Source organism: Dufourea novaeangliae, unplaced genomic scaffold (assembly GCF_001272555.1).
Source record: "Dufourea novaeangliae isolate 0120121106 unplaced genomic scaffold, ASM127255v1 scaffold355, whole genome shotgun sequence".
NCBI classification, from domain to species: domain Eukaryota; kingdom Metazoa; phylum Arthropoda; class Insecta; order Hymenoptera; family Halictidae; genus Dufourea; species Dufourea novaeangliae.
Window position 1 is genome coordinate 1 of NW_015374251.1, and position 19,136 is coordinate 19,136.

A 19,136-nucleotide genomic window follows, 5' to 3' on the forward strand; every position below is an offset into this window, starting at 1 on the left:
TTTGCAGATAACTAATGCGAAGTTTTTTGTTTAAAGAGTTATCACGCTCCCAAGCATCTGAAAAAAGATACAGTAAAAATATCAATATATTTCATTTAGGAGTATAAATATTCCAATCATAATCGTATAACATGTCTTACAACATAATGAGATAATTCATCTCAATAATTTTGTTAAGCAAATAATAGGAATAACATTAAAACGTCAAATACATATTGCGAAATAGTAAGTAACTTCTAAATATTATCGATCCGTTTTATGCATTTCATGTACACAAAAACCCATTAACTACTCAACAATGCGATGTTATTGCGCTGCTGATAAAATAATAGGTATATTGTTCCCTCGTAAGAATTAAAATCATCCCGCGCCGCATCATTATCGTTCGGAATATTTTAACGACATCGAAAGAAACACAACTAATACAGACTGATTGAATGCGAGACAGTGAAAGAAATACTTGATGACATAGAACGAACGAAATTCCCCCGAAAAGAGAAAAATTTTCATTTTATACATTACCGAGTAATATTTAAAGCGAGATTTTCTTAGCGAAACGAAAGCCGAAAATTCGACGGCACACACGATATCGGGGGCTCGGTGGACCGCGATTCTGCGCCTGAACTTTCTGACGTCACCTGGACACCAACCAAGGATTGGTTAACGCTTTAGCAACAATGGTGGACTTCGATTTTTCACGATTAATTGTTCCAGAGAACTGATACAATTTCACGGATCCTCGAGACTAATTAAATACGAGGAAGATGATAAAAACATACATGTTGTGAGATGCGCGAGTAAATACTATAATAGCCTAAACAAAGAATAGAAACAGAGCTTATATCGTAGAGGTGATTCGATGATTTTTCAAAAAAAAGCGCGCAAAAGGTATGGATCGTCAGGTGGACTCCGTTCGGATACGCAGGACGAAATTTGTTCGCAAGACGACCTGTGTTTTCTATGCCTTGCGCGCGGCAGTATTGATCCAATAGCACTGAATAGCACGAATAGCAATGATAGCACACCATAGCCGCGCCCATGTCATCTTCTGTCGATTCTATCCTAACATTTATTCGCATACAATATACAATATCGACCATATGTAATTCGTGAAAAAGACATTTGTAACTGCTGCTCTGCAGAACGATACAAGCACGTGGAATTTGTTAACTTTCAACTGACCCATGCGTTAACATATAAAAATAAAACTTACTTCGTAGATTTTTCGTGAAAGTTAGTCTCTGGGAATAATTAGAAACGTAAAAGATATTTTTCAATCATTGAAAAACACCATTGATGGAGTATATATGTATAGATGCAACCCGTTATACCCGCGTGTATTCTGTGTGAATAGTGCATCATCTATATCCACATTCATGCATTTCAGATTTTGATTTGAGAGTATGTACTCTGAAGTATTTTTGTTATGTTACTAAAATATCGATGTTGTACTGCCAATTTAACTCCTGTGGAAAACTGAGAAGAAAGTACCTTTTTTTTTAACTTTCTTCGCGTTACCATCGGAAGAAGGGTAGGCTCGCGTCCATTTCTTTCAGAATTTACACGTTCCTTGATATTCTTTCTTTAGCATATCAAGGAACGCGTAGAAAATTCGTTGAAATAAATCTTTGAAACATCAACATATCGAAGGAGAAATGGCTTTTATAATGGGAAGCAGAGAAACCAATGGAATGAATAATGAAGACAGAGAACGTTTCCTGTCTTTTAAGATGAATGAAGATTACAAGTTTAAGGTATTTGTATGTTTATACTTACCACATATATGTAACTGTTTAGTAACATGAAATGCCTTATATTCTAGTATATACCTGAAAGTCATTTCAAGCATGTAGTGAAAAGCGTACAAAGACAAAGATGCAAGGAGGACGAAGAGCGAATCTGGACTTCATTTGTTCAGGAACAGGAGTTAAATGATCTAAGGTTTCAAGGGAAAGATGTTCACCCATCTATAGAAAGTGTCAAATATCTCTTGCAAGAAAATATACAAGATGTAGATAGAGAACTGAAGAGACTTCAAGAAGATGCTCTCCCTGAACGAAACAAAGGGATTTGTAATCATAAATCAAATAACAGAAACGGAAAAGCCCCAAATACAGAAGTAAGTGCCTTCTAAGTTTTTCAATGTGACCATCGTATCGTGTTCCAAGCAAAAGCAAGTTAATGTTGTTTTTTAAATACTAGCTAAACAGCAAAAAGAACAATTCTCTAAAAGAAACAGCACAGATAAAAGATAAAGGTATACACAAAGCTAATCCTGTAATTCCCATGTTACAAGAAGATAATATTTTGAATTATAAAGATTCTGAAGAATCCAAAAAAGTTCTGAGATCAAGGACCAAAAAATCTGTATCGGATCCTTTCATTATACAAAAGAAGCATTATACAAATCAACTCCTTCGTGCAACCAATCACTTTGAGAGTGATTCAGATTCAGAGTCGAGTAGTGACAGAACCAATACTGTTCATGTACAAGCAGATCCACTTATAATACACAAAATTTTCGCAATGCAAAAGAAAATTTCTGAATTACTAAATGAAATTTCATTTAGATTACACAGGATTCCTCTGCCAGATGGAGATAACGATCTGAAAAGAAGACAACAACAGACTATGGAATTTGCCATTAGATTTTCAAGAAACTATCTGTACAATCTTAACAGGCTTGTCACAAGCATTCAAAGGCATATTGGAGCTGTATCTTCTAGAATAAGGCTAAAGCAGTGTCATAGAAGTACTTCATTTCATCAAGATATGATTAAACAGAAATTGATTGCTGCTCATCAATTATTAATACAAGCTTTAATTGCTTATTGTAAACATATACCTAACTCTACACCCGAGGGTCATCCTACAAAGCTTCAAAATGTATTACAGATTGTCAGCACTTTGAGAGACATTTGTAACAAAATTGCAATCTCTGCCAATTATTACTGTTCCGGGGATACCAATACCTTACCAGTGGTAATTTGTTTAGCAAGAACAATTTTACTAATTTAAAAACAAAGTTCTTCATAAAAATCTTTCATTATAGGAAAACGATGTTCAAGATAATATTGACGCCATACTGTCTAAATTAAAATTGAATTTAGATTCTAAACATCAACCTATGAATCATAAGAACGTTGAATCTACGGTGACCCTTGCAACAACATCTTTACAAAATGAAAGGCGATCCAACAAAAAAAATCTATCCAGTCGACTAAGCATGTACAGTATAGATGTACCTAAAACTAAGCAAAAAAAGAAGATAGATTTAAGAAGAAAAAGTATGCGACACTTATCCAATATTTTCGGTTTTTATATACTTTATTTTAAACGTATTAAAAGTGTATACTTTTCAGGCCACGTTTACCAGAAAGAAAGGAAATGTAATGTTGTGGACACAAAGAACATACACGTTCAACATAATTCGATACCCGAGTTATTGTATCCCAGTCCTGTCACACATACCTCGTCTTCTAGGGATACTGTTCTGATTGAATCCACGAAAAAAGTGAACTATTTGAAAGATGACGATGTTAAAACTATGATGGACGAAGTACCAATCGATTCGGAGAATGTAAGATGTATTAATAATAAATATTGACATTTTAGAATCTGTTTGAAAAAGGTAATTTTTTGAAATAGGATAGTAATTTAGAAATTCAAACCAAACATAGTAATGCAATGAAAGTAGAACAGTCTAAAGAACTACGAAAGAAGTCTTTCACTGAAATGTGGAAATCCGAAAGTACAAACGATAAAGAAAAAGATATTAAAGTACAAAATGTTTCAAACGATGATGATTTGGTAAAAAAGGTAACAACAATTACCAAAGAACATTTGTCCACTTTAGTACCTGTAATAAATGATTTAATGACTCTTGTATCAAAAAAGGTAATTCTATATAATAATAAATGAAAACACATTTTAATGAAGATAATTATAACTTAAATATTAACTACAACAAACGTGATTCAATAGCAAACAGAAGTAGAAGCACAGCCTATATCAGAAACATCTATGGAGACACTAATGGGGTTTCTACAAAAATATCAGTCTCCTAAGGACTTTGATACAAAAGCATGTTCAACAGAATGTGGTTGTAATCGTTTGCATTTTAAATCAAATAGGTAAATTAAGTATAACGATAAAAGTACATCTCACTTAGGTCAAATAAGAATAAATGTTTTCTGTATTATGACAGCATATCTGAAGTTCAAAAACGCGATAAGAATGTGCAACTGATTTGTATGTCATCCAAGGATAAAACTTGTAGAACAAGACAATGCGATGCTTCTTGTCAAGCAGATGAAACTGCGATAAATGTATGTAATATAATGAAGCATATGTCACTGGAACACATATTATAAGAATCATTATAATCAATTTTCAGATGTCCAGTGATAGAAGAACAATACGTTTAATAACCAGAAATAAGTTGCAACTTACCATAGCAAAAGAGACTAAGCAACGGATTTTAGCATATAAAAATGACTATAAAAGACTGTGTGAATTGAGGCCAATGTATTCCAGCAATACGCAAAACAAACCATGGGATATTGTAGCATGGTAAGAATATAAAAGAACATATTATTTGTCATATAAACTTCAAATGATACATTTTTTTAAACAGGATATCTGACAAATTGGTGGAGGAACTGATAATTGAAACAACAAAAGAATTACCAGTGAACGACATGATAGAAAAATTATACGAGATGGAGTTTCAAGAATTTTGAAGAACAACGTTGCTTAATGTTAAACTAGAGAATCATCTTTATGAAACTAATTATTTTTCAAACGATTTTTACTTGAAATACAAACTTTTTAAATAAACTATTACTTTATATACCAATGTTCAACTTATTTGTTCATTTGTAAATATCGATCGAATCACCGAATCAATGCAGTACATACTTTCCACTATTATATGATGTATTTTTATGTACATATATACATAAATACATGATATATGTACTATCTCAAAGAGTGAGTGAACAGAAGTTTGTCGGTAAATAACATGGCGGTGAAACTAACCAATTACGATGCTCGTTGTATGACCAGTGATGCGGGTAACGACGATTAATAATTAGAATACACAAAAATACTTTAATTTTATTAGAAAGATACAAAATGAGACAAGTAGTTTTAAGACTGTACAAAGATTTGTTGCGGTACGGTGAAAATTTGAAATATACAGATAAAAGATATTTCCGAACTCGAATTCGTAACAGTTTTAGAGGGAATAAAGAGTTGACTGACCAGGCACAGATTGATTTCCAGTTGAAGGTAAAATAAACGTTACTATACACCAGGGTTATATTTACAACTGTCCTTAAATAAGTTAGCCTATTTTACTTAACCTAAAAAGGAAATATGTTTCATTTCAGAAGGGACAGGAGCTTTTGTGCAATCAACGGGTTGTTTAACTAACTGAGTATTAACAAAAGTGGATATGTAATTATATATGTAAGAATGTTTAAGTCATTATTATGCAAAAATTACTTTCTTCAACCCTTGCTCGCCAACATATTTTTAAAACCTCACGGAAAAATTAGTGACTTAACATGCGGCAGAAGTAATAGGAATTTAAACAGATGGTTGAAGGACCGTAATCAACTACGGTACAAATCCTATAAACGGTACCTAGATTATTCGAATGTGCCTGAACTGATCGAAAGTGACCTCGAGGAACAACATGTTAGAGGATCTGGACCTGGGGGTCAAGCAACCAACAAAACGTCTAATGCAGTGGTTTTAAAACACAAACCTACCGGACTCGTAGTAAAGTGCCACGAAACGAGAAGTTTGCAGCAAAATAGGAAAATTGCCAGGGAAATCATGCTGACGAAATTGGATAATCTAATCAACAACGAAAATTCCCTTGAAAGTCAGAAAGAAATATTTATGAAACAGGATTCTGTAAAAAAGAAACAGAAACAAAAGAAACTGACTGCCTTAAAGGAATCTTTCAAGGAACGGGAAAATCTCACATAGTTACTCATTTGATAAAGTGTATAAATTGCATTAAGTCTCTTGCTTTAGGTACTTATGAAACAATTACGTTAATACGTTGAAATACTGTGAAACGAATTAAAATAAATAAAAACTAAAGTGGTATAATGGAAACAGATGCAGTATCGTATATAGGATTGTCTTCGCATACTATATATACAATAGGCGAACAATGTGAAAGGTTATAAAAAGCGCGTAGAACGTTTCTTTTGATTTTAATGGAAAATTCATATCTTTAATAGTCATCTCTTTTTTTGTAATCATGAAAGGCTTACATTACTTTTCTTCGAAATAAAATATTTCGGTGGACCCTCGAGAGGGGATTTAATGTTTAATGTTACATTCAATGATGCATTTTGTAACAGAACATGATCGATACGCTACAATAAAGCTTTTTATGCAGCCTTGCGTAATTTGAAGATTGCTTTTGCGAATGGAAATCATTTCTTTTGTACGTAACATGTCACGCGTATGCCCATGCGAGGCAAAATGAAACAAAACTCTTATAAACACAGATGATACATACATACAAACGACAAAATTTCTTGTTTAAGAACGCAATGACTGCATCTAAAGAATGTACAGGGGGTGGGGTGGGGGAGGGCTTTCGTAACAGAGCCGTTATTGGAAAAAACACTAAGAAGAATATTAATAAAATCCTATCGATGGTGCCAATAGCGTTAAATACTATTCTACATACACAAATAATGTTTTATACAGTAATGTACACTTGCAGAGAGGGTATAGAGTAAATTTCAATATCGAGATCCCGTGAAAAATGTGTCCCGGCCTTGAAATTTAAGCTATACAACCGAAACCTTATCGAGGATTTCAGCTACTCTTCAACCACCGTCCGAACTGACCACGACCGGTCTTCAAACGTTTTTTCGGTGGTTGCACATTTGATCTCGGGGAACTGGAACTTCTTAACCGTCTGTTACTCGCGATCGTTACCGAAAGAATACTGTGGTCCATGTCTACTTGATCGTCGATCTTCATCATTCTAACAACCGGCTGAAACTCGATGCTCGAACGCCTTTGCTCGAGTTCCGACGTCGTGATGATAGTCGGACTAACGCGGCCCGACAATGCGCACTCGACCTCGGAATCCTGAGTCTCCGACGACACGGCGTCGGCTCGTCGCTTAACGCCCCTCAGGTTTTGTTGCTTTTTACACGTAATACTTAAATAGGAATCTTCTTTACAATTCTCATCTTCGAACACAGCGTCGGAAGGTATGTTATCTCTTCTAGCACATTTCCGCGAGTACATTCGTTTCTTAGACGTTACTTTACTCCTTTTGTAGACGCTGTTGTGATGTTCCACCTCGGAGTCCGGATTCTCCGAATGGAGTTTCTGCTGGCGTTTTCTTGGCAAACCGTTCGCGTTGTGGTGTTTCCGGGGAACTATTCCAGCTTCGGTTTCTTTTCTGCGTAGATTCTCGTGGTTCTCGAGCTCAGCACGCGATTCACATGTTTCGGCGGACGTGTTGTCACGCTGACGTTTCTTTATAGTCGCTTTCGCGATAAAACGTCGTTCCGCGATCGAGTTCACATCTTTTCGAAACACATGATTCTCGTCGTTACCTGGATCGTTTTCCGATATCTCCTCGATCTCTGATAAATCGTTCCTGAACGTGTAATCTTTATTTAATATGAAATTCCTTTCAGTCTCGTTGCATATGTCGGGCGTATGGGGTGGTTCTGTACAGGTTTCTGTGTTTGTGTGTAAAACGGAATCGTCAAGCGTCTCTGCACTCGCATCATTCTTCTCGGTCCCATCGTGACACGTGTTGGAGGTGATATTCGAGGAATACACTTCGCATAGGCACGCATCATCTTTTCGATGGCCAACGGATATCGACTGTTCGTTATCGTGAGAGATACTAGGAACAGATGTCGGTATTCTGACATTGGATTCCTCAGCCAATCGATCAGTAGTGTTCGTGTCCTGCACGTCGCAACTAGTCTCCACCTGTTCGACATCCTTTCCCGTCACGTTCTCCCTGTCGCCACAATCGACGTCAACCGAAGGTTTACTTTGAAGTTTTTTCTTCATCTTGATTCCAGGCCAACCCGTACGGTTTTTCCTCTTTTTTCTCCGTTTCGATGGCGACTCGACGTTACCCTCGCCGCATTCCGAACTGGCGCACGACGAATTTTCTAAACAGTTCGCGATCTCGTGACAATTCTCCAGCAGTTCTAGTAAGTTCGAGGGAGGCCCTTTCGGAATATTTGGTTCATAAAGATTCGATTCTATCTGAGTGGTATCCGGTTCGAAAGAGTCATTCACATCAAAATTGTCCGTCCCGTTCAGCATTTCGTCGAGCGTTTTCACCATGTCCTTTAATTCTTCGTCTATATCCAGCTTCAATTCGACTTTTTGTTCCGGTCTCGGCGTGTCTGCTTGCGATCTAATGATCTGACATTCGTCTATCGTATACAATTTCGAAGTCTGCTGTTGCTGTTCCCGTTTCCTAATTATCGTGGACATAATGGCCAATGTCGACGCATGACATCGAGGACTCTTCCTTGGTGATCGCCCCATGCAACCCGTACTCCGGCCACGGCCTTTCCTCTTGCTTTCGCTTCTACTTTGATTTTTTGCTAGAATTTCGTGAAAATTTTCAATTTCATACGGTAAAAGAAACGGCTTCTGCGAGTCCCGTTGGCTAAAATAATGCCAAAATTCTGCTCCCTCGTCTTGCCGCTGGTACGTCTGATACCATGGCTCAGATGCTGGTATAGCTTCAAAGGAGAACTGCATCTTTTCAACTTCTGGCGAAGGTTTGGACGGATATACTCTCTCCTGTTCGTCTACTTGCACATTTTCTATTGTTTCCTGTGTTTTCGCCGTTTGTTCGACGGGCGACGGTTCTTTTATTCCAGTCAACGGTGCCTGATATCGTAATCTACTCCCAGGAGTTTCAAATTTGTAATAATCCTCGTTGTCTTTGATAAGAGCCTCCGCCTGCGTACGTCTTCTTTTCCTAGCTCGACCCAAGTTCAGAGAATCTTGCGAATCATCCTCGATTGTTTCTGACTTCACAGGCGATGCGCAGTCTATGGATGAACCAGGGAACTCGGAGCTTACCGTGTCGTTACATTCACTCTCGGTTTCCCTTGGTAATATGCTACTTTGTTCATCGTCGCTTGTTTCGCTGGAGTCCTCGCGCCTCGGTTCCCCGAACATGAAGGACTCCGCCTCGTCACTAAGCAACGATAATTCGGATTTTCTTACGCGTTTAAATCGTACAACTACTGGTTTTTCGCTAGATGGCACTTCCTTTCTATCCTCACCATCGACATCTTTCTGCACAGCACATTGTGAATTACTGTTCGATATTACACTTGACCTTAACTTACTTCCTAACACTTCGACTTTGTAATACGCACGATTATCTTCGATCAAACGTTCCTCAACGGATAGTCTGTGTCGTCCCCTGAAGCCCCTGCCGCCCCGTCTGCTTGATTTGAAACATCTCGGCGGTTTGTCTGCTTTCACATCATTCTTGTCTACATCGTTTAACAGTTTATTTATACCTTGTTCATCTTTTATAACATGACCGTTACAGACGACATCTGTATTAACACCGACGCATATTTCCGAACTCTTTTTTATACATGTTGTTACGTTTTCCAACTGTAATTTACAATTTAACCCCTTTACAGTTTCGTTTCTAGATATTTTGCAGGAATCATTGCAATTGTTCTCATTTGTACTTAAAGTAACTTCGTTAGAATTATTTTTTACACTACCATTCATATGTTGTTCATGATTTCTGTATTGCACAGAATCGCGATTCTGTCTAACTTTTCCCGTATTCGCAATATTATTCGGTTCGTTATACGAAACTATTGATTTCTGGGCATCTTCATTATCGGAATTATTTTGCTTATTACAAACGTCCCCACAGTCTTTCTCGTTCTTGCATTTCTCTCCTAATTCTGTTGAAAATGCTTTGATCTTATACTCATCCTGTTTGGGCTCCTTTAATTCCTGTACTTGTATCAAGACATCTTCCGGTTCATCCTCCTCTATCCAAATGGTTCCTTTCGCTCGTTTTTTTATAGTGTAACCCTCAAACTTATCATAAAATTTCTCCGGCTTCTCTACCTCGTGCCATGGACTGCCTTTTGATCTCAACAAATGACCGCTTTCGTGTTTCGCACGAGTTCGTAAATTGTGTGGTGAACTTAGTCTTAAATTGAGATTCCTTCGTGCACCATTACACTGCACCATTTTTATGTCTTCGACTTCAAAATCTCCTAAGCTTTTCGAGTCCCTATTGACTTTTCCTTCTGGCAGTACTATGTCATGAAGATTACGATCTCCATTGGAAAACAGGTTACAGTCTTTTCTGTTAAATAAAAAAAAAAAACAAATGCTTATCAAGTACCAAAGTTAGGATGAAAAACAAATTTATCATAAATAAACAGTAAAACAATTACATACTCTATATTTTTTGTTCTGTTCAGTTTTAGAAATGCTTCCACATTAGCTCCTGCATTGATCAGAGTATCCAAAGACAAAAAATTATCATTGTTTCGCACAAAGCTGAGGTGTTGATCGCTTTGTACATGCTTGGTCAGATCTCGGTAACTAATACGACAAATTTCACAATAACCAGACGATAACTGTTCAGTTCTGCGAGCACGAGTGGCAGTTGTCCGTGGTCGCCGAGTCATCTCTCTATCCTGTCCATTATTTAAAGTATATTATCGCGTGTACAATTGATCAAAACGTTACATTATACACCATACATCGTATGCATGTTTTATGCTGTTACCTCCCCTTGTTTGACAGGCTGAATTCCTTCCCTATTTTCTTTTATTTCTACTCGCAACTTTTCCGGCCTTTCTCGTCTTTTCGCGTTGAAAGGACAAGAACCTGGATTTCCGGAAAAATTTAATGTTGGCCACACAGGTAGTTCAACAAAGACAGGTCTTGTGTTTCTAAATACAGATAGAAGTGTAATAAACAATGTAGTTTATAATTAAACGATAAGCGCGGAAAAACTTACCTTTGAAAGGCCTCAAATTTTATATAAGGTCCCTTGAGATGCCTGACCTTTAAATCCTTGGTTGAACTCTGCTGATAAGAATGCTTTGATTGTTTTAGATGATTGGTATCTTTAACAGACGAATAGATTTTATCGAGCCAAGCTTGAAGTTTATCGACTGCCCAAATAGGAATTCCCCAACTTTTGGCGTTGTAAAGTGGATCCACAGAACACTGTTGTGGCTGTATCAGAGCACGTTCCAACATTGCATCCACTCGCGATTTCTACAATGTTTCATCGAAGAATACAGAGAATTAAGAACTACTCGATGCAGAAGTAAGGTTCACTTAAATGTCGTACTTACAGATCTTTGGGTAGTTTGACCCCTTAGAGCAATTGAGCTAGATAAGGTAGAGTCAGGACTAAAATACGGTGTCTGAGGAGTTGGCATAGGAGTTGGAGTTTCTAAACTCCTCAGTGAGGGAGGTCCCCCACTGCCTCCACTGGCACAACCCCATTTATGTTTCTCTAAGTTTATGTAACCTGACTTGTTTACCCTGTCACTAACTACCAGGTTGACGCTCCGTACTAAAAATAACTCTATCACCTAAAAAGGAAAATGGAGTTTAAAAAATGTACAGTGCAGAAAAATTCAAATCGCTAAACGGACATAGCGAACAAACGCCGTAAGGACAACGTAAAAGCGCGTTAATCTACCAGTGAAATGAAAGGCAGGAAAAAGAGGCGCGAAAGGAAGGATTAAAGCAAGCGAAAAGCTCAGAGGATTTCACTCACGCGAGAAAGATCGGTAGCTGCATAGAAAAGGATTCACTAAGTGTAGAACACCCGGTGATAACTGCCCCGTTGACGGACGCACGGACGACACACGTTTACATCGCGGTATGCTGACGTCAAGCAATCTCGTGTTCCTCTCGAACGGGACTTAAGCGCGCTATCAAACGTTTTCCCAGAAGTCGAGAGCTACGTGTATGTAGATGGAAATCTTCGTGCAGTCAACAATGGTTGCCGCATTGTTACACACCGCATTCTAATAATACGCCGAGTCGCGGTGAACCAGGACAATAACGAAGCACGTGGGATCGAAGTAAAGGAATAATTCAGGACGCTTCGATAATGAAACGAACGTAAACGAATTCCTCGAACCGAATCCACCGAAGTCCAAGGTAATCGGACAGTTTACATTCGATTACTGTCAAACGATGGTGAAACTTGCGAAACCTCCGTGCAAAACAACTTCCTCGGAAACGGCACTGTTTATCGGTTCGCGAATTCGTGAATATTACGAAGTACGCGTCGGACACCCTTCGAAATGCGATTCACGTGAAAATGTTTCGGAGGGGGAATTATATTGTGATGTCTCGGGCAATCAAACGAAAGTAAGGAGGCAAAGGAAAAGAGCGCTGGGACGCGCTACGAGATCGTTACTCGCGGGGGAGAACTGTCACGCACAAAATGGCCATTCGCCGTTAACAGCTTGGCAGACGAGCCTGGAGGCGGCGCTTTGCATTTCGGCTTGCTCTTCGACAGCGTACGCTGTGACAAATCGAACACGATTTCTTTTCTGAATATGTGAAAATCGCTTTACGTTCCGTTTCCATGTCCACTTTTTTTTCGTTCTTTTTTCGAAGCTACCCACGCAGTAACACAACAACCGTAGGTGACAAATTGGTCCACTTCGTTATACTTCCCAAGCTAACGTAAAGATGGCGCGACGCGACCCGGTTTTTCAGCGATTGTTTGTCAACACAACTGTTTTATAATTATCATATTTCCAACTATACAACATTCATTTTCAACAGTCGTCGTACCTGACACGGTTGATACGAAAATTTTACTTTGGTAACTACTAATAGCCAACAGTCGAGTAACATTCTTCTGATTTATGAGTATCTTTTTATTCTGTTATCCCTTCATTCAAATTTCAACGTATTCGTTTTCTTCCGTTTCACTTCGACGATCGACAAATCTTTTCAACTACATTTCTCATACAATATCATTTCTCCGGATTAACAGAACACCACATGTTTGAAATTTGAAATTAAACGCACGCTATATGTACACACACGCGCTATAGGGGGAGAGTTAATGCTAACAGGATATATACAAAGGGTCACTGAAAATGGCGGGAAGAAAGATAGATGATAGAGTGAAAGGAAGACTCAAGCGAGAAAGTAAACAATCACACGAGAAAGACGGGAGAAACTGAAGAAGCGTGGGGAAAGAGGTGGGGCAAACAACACGAAAGAAGAGTAACATCAAATGCGTTAGAACTGTGTGCAGCGAATCAACGAGAAGGAAACTGGGGGGTAGGAAGAGACGATTCCATGAATATCATTTACAGGGAAATCAAACTTACCCCACCCAAGTCTTTGATTTTTGCTTCTATTTTGGCTGTAGTAGCATGGTTTTTTATGTCCAAGTAAAAAGACTTTCCCCCTAGCGGTTTCAGATCTTTCTCTGTACGAACATCTAAAATATCATAAAAATCTATTATAGCATCAATCAAATTGTAAACTATAAAATTTTCTACGTTGTCAGGTGTGCAATATTCGATAGATTAATAGAAAAAATCTTTCCACTAGTGTTGCCATCGGTCCAATTAAACCGCGTAAGCATAAATCATTGTTGTTTATGCTGTTTCTGAAGTATAAAATTGCTTCTGGAATTCAGCAATAATATATTTCACGAACGGAAAGAAGATGAACCGATAAGAAATGAAACGCAGTATCGTTCGGAAAAGATGAAATAACATGCTTTTCCATCGGTGTTGGACTTAGTAATATAGCGTACGATGAGATCATCATGCAAATGTCAAGGAACAAATCATTTACGTACTCGACGAGTGAAAAAGTTTTACGTAAATACGTGAGACGATATGTACGTGTATCAAAAGAGAAATGGTCGAAGAAAGATTTCGTTTCTCGTATACTGATCTACATAAAAATAAACGTTTATGGGCGCATGTTAGACATACGTGAGTGTTTGGTCAATTTATTTTCTCTTGATGGCTGCTTGTGCTCTTGATGTTGAATTTTAGACGGAGATACCATTCCTATGCTATGCACCGCACACACAACAACGATAGATTCCTTTCACTATATTTTAGTATTTTTGAAGCACTTCCCATTCTCACAAACGTGCTATATATCATCACAAATACCTCTTTGCACGTTCTTCGATGGTATTCATTATCATAGAAACATCACTAGGTACCAAAACTTTCATTTTGTAACGAGAATACCTAAAACCGTTCGCACCGAACTGAACACTTCGATGAACTGAAACCAACTGAAACTATGCGTAACAGTTTGATATTTAAACCATGAAATATATAGACATAAGGATGGCCAATAGAAAAAATGTCCCTGGTATCGAAAGAAAGGGAATCAACTATATACACACCAGTAGAATCACGGTTAAAATGTATGTGTATAGTGATGTATATCAATTATATGTGTCATACGTAAGTTGTCCCCTTCTTCCACAGTCGAAAGTAACCAGCTGAAATAAGTTCTATCTTATGCGGTGATGTTTACTAGTATATAATAGATTTTTAAAAGTACACTGATGTCAGATTGTCTGCAATAATTCACTTGAATCGATGCTGTGCGTCACGATCGGTTGATTATCACGGTAAATGTGGTTAGATACGATCGAAAAAAAAATTTATAGCGCCATCTACGGTAAAACGCCCAAGTTACAAGCCAAACAGTACCTCACTCGTGTCCCTAGATGGCGATACCGTACTTCGTGGTCGATACAGGGAATTATTTAAATAAGTTAATTGTCCGTAGAATATTAATATTGTTAATAAATAACATTACAAAAATTTCAATCATAACACAGATGGATGTGCGATTTTGCAATGATATTAATCGGTAATAACTTGGCCCCTTCACCATAGGCGGCGCCATAACTGAAAGCGCCAAAATTGAAAATTATTTATTCACGGATAACGATTCTGGCATATGCGACAACGAGTGACACAATTCGAAAAAAATGTGTAAATGTAATTTACGTGGTTTTCCTATATATTGTAAGATGCATCAAATACCACTGAAGACACGGCATGAGAATGAATTCTCGTTTTGGTTGGTAATTGTAGCGGACAGCAGCGGAGTGGGATGGTCAACTGTGTGTTTGTGCATGTGTTCTGATCGTCTGTGCAAAGTGGTAGGAGTTTAGTGATTGGAACACACTTGCACACTTGTCTGTCAGAGCCGTTGTGAAAGCGATTGCCGGACGGGTGGATCGTTGTAATGACCTATTCTATTAAATGCGAAGAATGTCTAATTTCTTACGAAGTCTGGTTCTCGGGGTGCTCTTCAGCCTTGTGAATACTAGTATACCTCAGCCCTGGTACGCAACTTTACCCGCGATAATCGCCGATTACAAAGTGCACATTGATGCCGGAAAAGAGGATTGTTACTTTCAATATGCTAGCGCCGGAGCCGATTTCTACGTGAATTTTCAGGTATATAGCCTTTCTTTGCCAGAATTACAATATTCTGATGACGTGTTTACTCGAAGTGGAGATTTATATGCTTTTTAAGATTTGTTACAAGCAACTCTTGACCATATGGTCATACATGGTGGCTTGGAAATACATTAGCGTTTATACTATTTTTATGAAAGGAGAAGAGAATATTCGACGATATTTATAAATACAGGTAATACGGGGCGGAGATGGTAAAGCTGGATTAGCTGTAAGAAATCCGGAAGGTGTGCTAGTTCATCCTTATCAATGGCTTCCTGATTCAGCTTATCAGGATACGGTGAAAAATGCTGGCTACTACAGCATATGCGTGGACAATCAGTTCTCGCGATTTGCTTCGAAATTAATCAATTTGTATATCTCTGTGATTAGGTAATGTGCCGAACTATGTATCTATAATACATGTGAAGTTTATTTCAATTTATCTGATGATAATGTATTTTACAGGTACGATGAATGGGATAAATATTCCAGGGAGCTGGAAGAATTACATCTTTCCGTTGATAATTTCACAGTATGTATCTTCTATATTGTTTATTTAGGCACCATAACATCGAGAGTCGTGTGTTTTTCTTACAGAGTACAATAACTAACGTGGAGAAAAATATGAACGAAATGCTTCAAACTCAACATTTGAGCAGAAGCAGGGAAGCACGAGATTTAAATTTGTTGTTGGACAACAATTTTTATGTCCAAATGTGGTCCATTGCCCAAATAACTGTCATTATAATAACAACAACGACACAGGTATATTTTGTTAGGAAATTGTTCAATGTAAAGCCATCTAAATATTCAAGAGCTGGCATCTAGATGGAGTAAAAATTTGTACGAAGAATTTACTAAAATTCTCGGTGTCCGACTTTATCGAAATCGTCGAATTTGCACCCGTAACAACGCAATTTCCTCCCGTACTTTTCCTAGGTTAAAGTTGACTATACTTTCTTTCCTTTTTACGTAAAGTTACTTATCAAAGAGCATACGACATAAGACTGTACTGCATTTCACATTTGCTCCAATGAAACGTTATCGCCACTCATTTGTTTAGTTCCCGCATTTTAATATAGACGAACAGATTATATTTATGTATAATTGAATTTATTAAAAAAGCATATATTGTATTTATATGAAAACAATAAATAACGACATACTTTTGTTACATAATTATTTTTTCATCGCTGCGAATCTGAATGCTACATTAAGTCTTTGGTACCTGTTGCGTTTCTCATTGGTGAGAAGAGCGTAACCGAGGTGGCCGAAAGTAGACTTTGGTCAACCAGTTTGCGATGTATGCACGGAACGAACAAGGATTGGTTTATTAAGTGGAACAGGAGAGAAAAAGTGAAAGGTTTCGGATGGATTGAAAATTTATTCGTAGTTTCAATGATCATTTGTAATTCAACGGCAGTTTATTGGATCAGTAAACGGGAGATTGTTGTTTTGCTTTTCGTTGCAGTACAGTGCCGTTTAAAGCGAGAAGACGATGCCTTTGTTTAAGATTTCTCGCGCGAACATGCTCGGAGGCGACTTCCTTCGTGTAATTACCAGGGAACCAGCCTTGCTCGCCGTCCAACAATTTCTCACCGTGGAACCAACCGTCCGACATTTTTTTCAGTACGTTTATGACATCCCCTGAAAATGGACTTGGTTTAGTCGGAGGGTTACGTTGGCTAGCGTGTTTATTAGAGATTTTTACCGCTCACCTGGATGCAACGACAATTCGTCCGACTGAATGGGAGAGTAACTGTACAAAGCGACTACTTGAGGACAATCCCACACTTCGTACAAGGTCTCGCCTACTAGACCGTGTTTCGAGGGCGACACGGCTTCTAGCCATCTCTGCCTTTCCGTGTCGCTTTCGCAAGTTAAAATATATTCAGCCTGACGACCGGAATAATTCTCCAGAAGAGTAAGTAGCATGGCATTACGTCCGGCGAACGGAGAATCTTCCGGGACTGATTCTAAAGCGATCAAGCTCCTCTTACAGATATCTATTACGGTATACGTATCGTCCTGAGTACTGGAATATAAACGTAAGATGGTAATGGAAAAGTTTACGCACTACTGGATATATTGCTTCTGGGATTCGTACCTAGACTTATATTTTGCGACTAGAAGGTAATCCGTGAGCAGTAAAAGGTAGAGTGGTGTCTTGTTAAACTTTTTCCCGAACGTGAGCTTGTATTCTGCGTCCGCTTTAGTCAACAACTGTACAACCGGTCCACTTTTCACTAAATGTTTCCCCCTCAAGAGGATAGGCTTAATTTTCGCGGAGTATTCCAATTTTCTGTCGAGCAAAGAAACGATCGTTTAAAAAGCCCACAAACGTGGCATTAAACGTTTCTTGGAGCGAAATGTTTATGTTCATCGTTACCTGGCTAAGTTTTCCATTTCCACTTCCTTCGCCGCAGCACGCGCACCCTCGTTGCATTCGGCGACAATGTAACTTAAACTGGACAATACTCTTTCCCAACGCGATCTGTCAGCGTGGTCTATCGATAACTTGGAAAGAACTGCGTCGGCCAATAATGGAAGTCTGAAGAATGTGCATCGATATGTTACGATTCGCCGCCGGTTTGAAATTTCGATCGAACTTACCGGGTTATTCGTTGCATCGGCAACATTAGAAACGAATGAAGCGACAAGCTTTGGCAAGTGGGACGGGCTTCTATTTGTGAGACGGTTTCGCGGAATTTCTGGCCCTTTTGCGTCCTAGAAATTGATTCGGTGTGTCTTGAGCGGCAACAACGATAGAACAGAATCCTCTCACCTACCTCAAGTCTTTCAGAGTCGAGTCTATGCCGACCTGATTCGTACAGTAAGCCACATATATATCCAGGCATTTGTCGGCGTATTTAAGCAACACGTCTGGCAGCTCGTGCAACATTGGATCCTGCCTCCATACGCCTTCCAGTTCGGCCAGGAACTGTTCCGACCGCTGTAACACGCTTGGGATACCGCCGAACAATTTATCTTTCTCGGTGGACGTTAACGTATCGTTGATCGCGGGCTCGTTGAGAAACTCGTTCTCCAGAACGCGGAGCGAGTTCAAGTACGATGCTTCCGAGGTCAGAATCTCGAATTTCACTTCTTGAATTTTCCTCTCCTCGGCGGTTAGATGTTCTAAGAACAGAAATAATCGGGGATTTATAGAGGACGATTTTCACTATGGAACGGTATGTTACCCAGGTAGCACATGACGCCTTGAAGATGGCTTGAAGACGGCTTAAAGACGCCTTAGACCTAAAATAGGCGTCAGATGCTATCTGGATTCGTTTTGTGTTTGCAATAATAATTCTTATTTGTTTGCTTGGTTGCATACGTAAAAGATGACTACCCGCCACCTGCGGTGTCTGACACCACAACGTTCTGTGCCCCGGTTTTGCCAAATCCGTGGTGGATTGAGACGGTATCGTATCGTCGACCTGTAATCAAACGATTCGACTTTCATTAGTGATCCTGAGCATGTTGCATACAGACCCCTCTCGATTATCGTCTGGCTTGTTCTACACGATTATTGTCCTAGGCGTTATCCCCACCTTGTTGCCGAGACTCGGTCAAAAAACGAATTTACGAGGGTCTGAAGCATTCCTCCCTACAAGA

General features: G+C 38.7%; 6 protein-coding genes across 6 annotated transcripts in view; 4 read left to right on the forward strand and 2 right to left on the reverse strand.

Annotated features, from left to right (window-relative positions):
- The first annotated feature begins 1,632 nt into the window (after positions 1-1,632).
- Positions 1,633-4,742, forward strand: LOC107192599. Its single transcript, XM_015581895.1, has 10 exons — positions 1,633-1,754; positions 1,823-2,119; positions 2,203-2,982; positions 3,053-3,287; positions 3,363-3,580; positions 3,649-3,897; positions 3,985-4,133; positions 4,208-4,328; positions 4,397-4,572; positions 4,637-4,742. Exons 1-10 carry the CDS (start codon positions 1,656-1,658, stop codon positions 4,740-4,742), a joined length of 2,430 nt encoding a protein of 809 aa, XP_015437381.1. The 5' UTR covers positions 1,633-1,655.
- Positions 4,743-5,066: 324 nt separating this feature from the next.
- Positions 5,067-5,475, forward strand: LOC107192583 (protein bcn92-like). The gene is made up of 2 exons (XM_015581878.1): positions 5,067-5,292; positions 5,394-5,475. The coding sequence occupies exons 1-2, from the start codon at positions 5,137-5,139 to the stop codon at positions 5,430-5,432; spliced, it is 195 nt and encodes a 64-aa protein (XP_015437364.1). The 5' UTR covers positions 5,067-5,136; the 3' UTR covers positions 5,433-5,475.
- Positions 5,476-5,478: 3 nt separating this feature from the next.
- On the forward strand, positions 5,479-6,570 carry LOC107192581 (probable peptide chain release factor C12orf65, mitochondrial). Its single transcript, XM_015581877.1, has one exon. It carries the CDS (start codon positions 5,479-5,481, stop codon positions 5,998-6,000), a length of 522 nt encoding a protein of 173 aa, XP_015437363.1. The 3' UTR covers positions 6,001-6,570.
- Positions 6,571-6,611: 41 nt separating this feature from the next.
- On the reverse strand, positions 6,612-14,314 carry LOC107192625. The gene is made up of 7 exons (XM_015581931.1): positions 14,016-14,314; positions 13,398-13,510; positions 11,385-11,627; positions 11,042-11,304; positions 10,808-10,973; positions 10,474-10,715; positions 6,612-10,378 (listed from the first exon to the last, which is right to left on the reverse strand). The coding sequence occupies exons 1-7, from the start codon at positions 14,089-14,091 to the stop codon at positions 6,850-6,852; spliced, it is 4,632 nt and encodes a 1,543-aa protein (XP_015437417.1). The 5' UTR covers positions 14,092-14,314; the 3' UTR covers positions 6,612-6,849.
- Positions 14,315-15,215: 901 nt separating this feature from the next.
- Positions 15,216-16,674, forward strand: LOC107192592 (transmembrane emp24 domain-containing protein 5-like). The gene is made up of 4 exons (XM_015581887.1): positions 15,216-15,515; positions 15,712-15,908; positions 15,984-16,050; positions 16,116-16,674. Exons 1-4 carry the CDS (start codon positions 15,318-15,320, stop codon positions 16,344-16,346), a joined length of 693 nt encoding a protein of 230 aa, XP_015437373.1. The 5' UTR covers positions 15,216-15,317; the 3' UTR covers positions 16,347-16,674.
- Positions 16,675-16,920: 246 nt separating this feature from the next.
- LOC107192511 overlaps positions 16,921-19,136 on the reverse strand; it is an 11,498-nt gene continuing 9,282 nt past the window's right edge. Inside the window, 7 exon segments of the mRNA XM_015581791.1 lie at positions 16,921-17,165; positions 17,237-17,553; positions 17,626-17,820; positions 17,908-18,069; positions 18,132-18,245; positions 18,308-18,656; positions 18,856-18,958. Coding sequence (XP_015437277.1) covers positions 16,951-17,165; positions 17,237-17,553; positions 17,626-17,820; positions 17,908-18,069; positions 18,132-18,245; positions 18,308-18,656; positions 18,856-18,958 — 1,455 coding nt within the window. The 3' untranslated portion in view covers positions 16,921-16,950.

What these genes read in the sequence shown, in the direction of transcription:
- LOC107192592 (XM_015581887.1), top strand. Translation starts at nt 15,318, where the DNA reads ATGCGAAGAATGTCTAATTTCTTACGAAGTCTGGTTCTCGGGGTGCTC. An exon ending in TTGTATATCTCTGTGATTAG is followed by an intron (nt 15,909 to 15,983) that starts GTAATGTGCCGA and finishes TGTATTTTACAG; the next exon opens with GTACGATGAATGGGATAAAT. An exon ending in TTTCCGTTGATAATTTCACA is followed by an intron (nt 16,051 to 16,115) that starts GTATGTATCTTC and finishes TTTTTCTTACAG; the next exon opens with AGTACAATAACTAACGTGGA.
- LOC107192581 (XM_015581877.1), top strand. Translation starts at nt 5,479, where the DNA reads ATGTTTAAGTCATTATTATGCAAAAATTACTTTCTTCAACCCTTGCTC.
- LOC107192625 (XM_015581931.1), bottom strand. Translation starts at nt 14,091, where the DNA reads ATGGTATCTCCGTCTAAAATTCAACATCAAGAGCACAAGCAGCCATCA. An exon ending in TAAATTGACCAAACACTCAC is followed by an intron (nt 13,511 to 14,015) that starts GTATGTCTAACA and finishes ATGATATTTTAG; the next exon opens with ATGTTCGTACAGAGAAAGAT. An exon ending in AACAGAACAAAAAATATAGA is followed by an intron (nt 10,379 to 10,473) that starts GTATGTAATTGT and finishes TTTATTTAACAG; the next exon opens with AAAAGACTGTAACCTGTTTT.
- LOC107192583 (XM_015581878.1), top strand. Translation starts at nt 5,137, where the DNA reads ATGAGACAAGTAGTTTTAAGACTGTACAAAGATTTGTTGCGGTACGGT. An exon ending in AGATTGATTTCCAGTTGAAG is followed by an intron (nt 5,293 to 5,393) that starts GTAAAATAAACG and finishes GTTTCATTTCAG; the next exon opens with AAGGGACAGGAGCTTTTGTG.
- LOC107192599 (XM_015581895.1), top strand. Translation starts at nt 1,656, where the DNA reads ATGGCTTTTATAATGGGAAGCAGAGAAACCAATGGAATGAATAATGAA. An exon ending in TACCAATCGATTCGGAGAAT is followed by an intron (nt 3,581 to 3,648) that starts GTAAGATGTATT and finishes TTTTTGAAATAG; the next exon opens with GATAGTAATTTAGAAATTCA. An exon ending in TTGCATTTTAAATCAAATAG is followed by an intron (nt 4,134 to 4,207) that starts GTAAATTAAGTA and finishes GTATTATGACAG; the next exon opens with CATATCTGAAGTTCAAAAAC.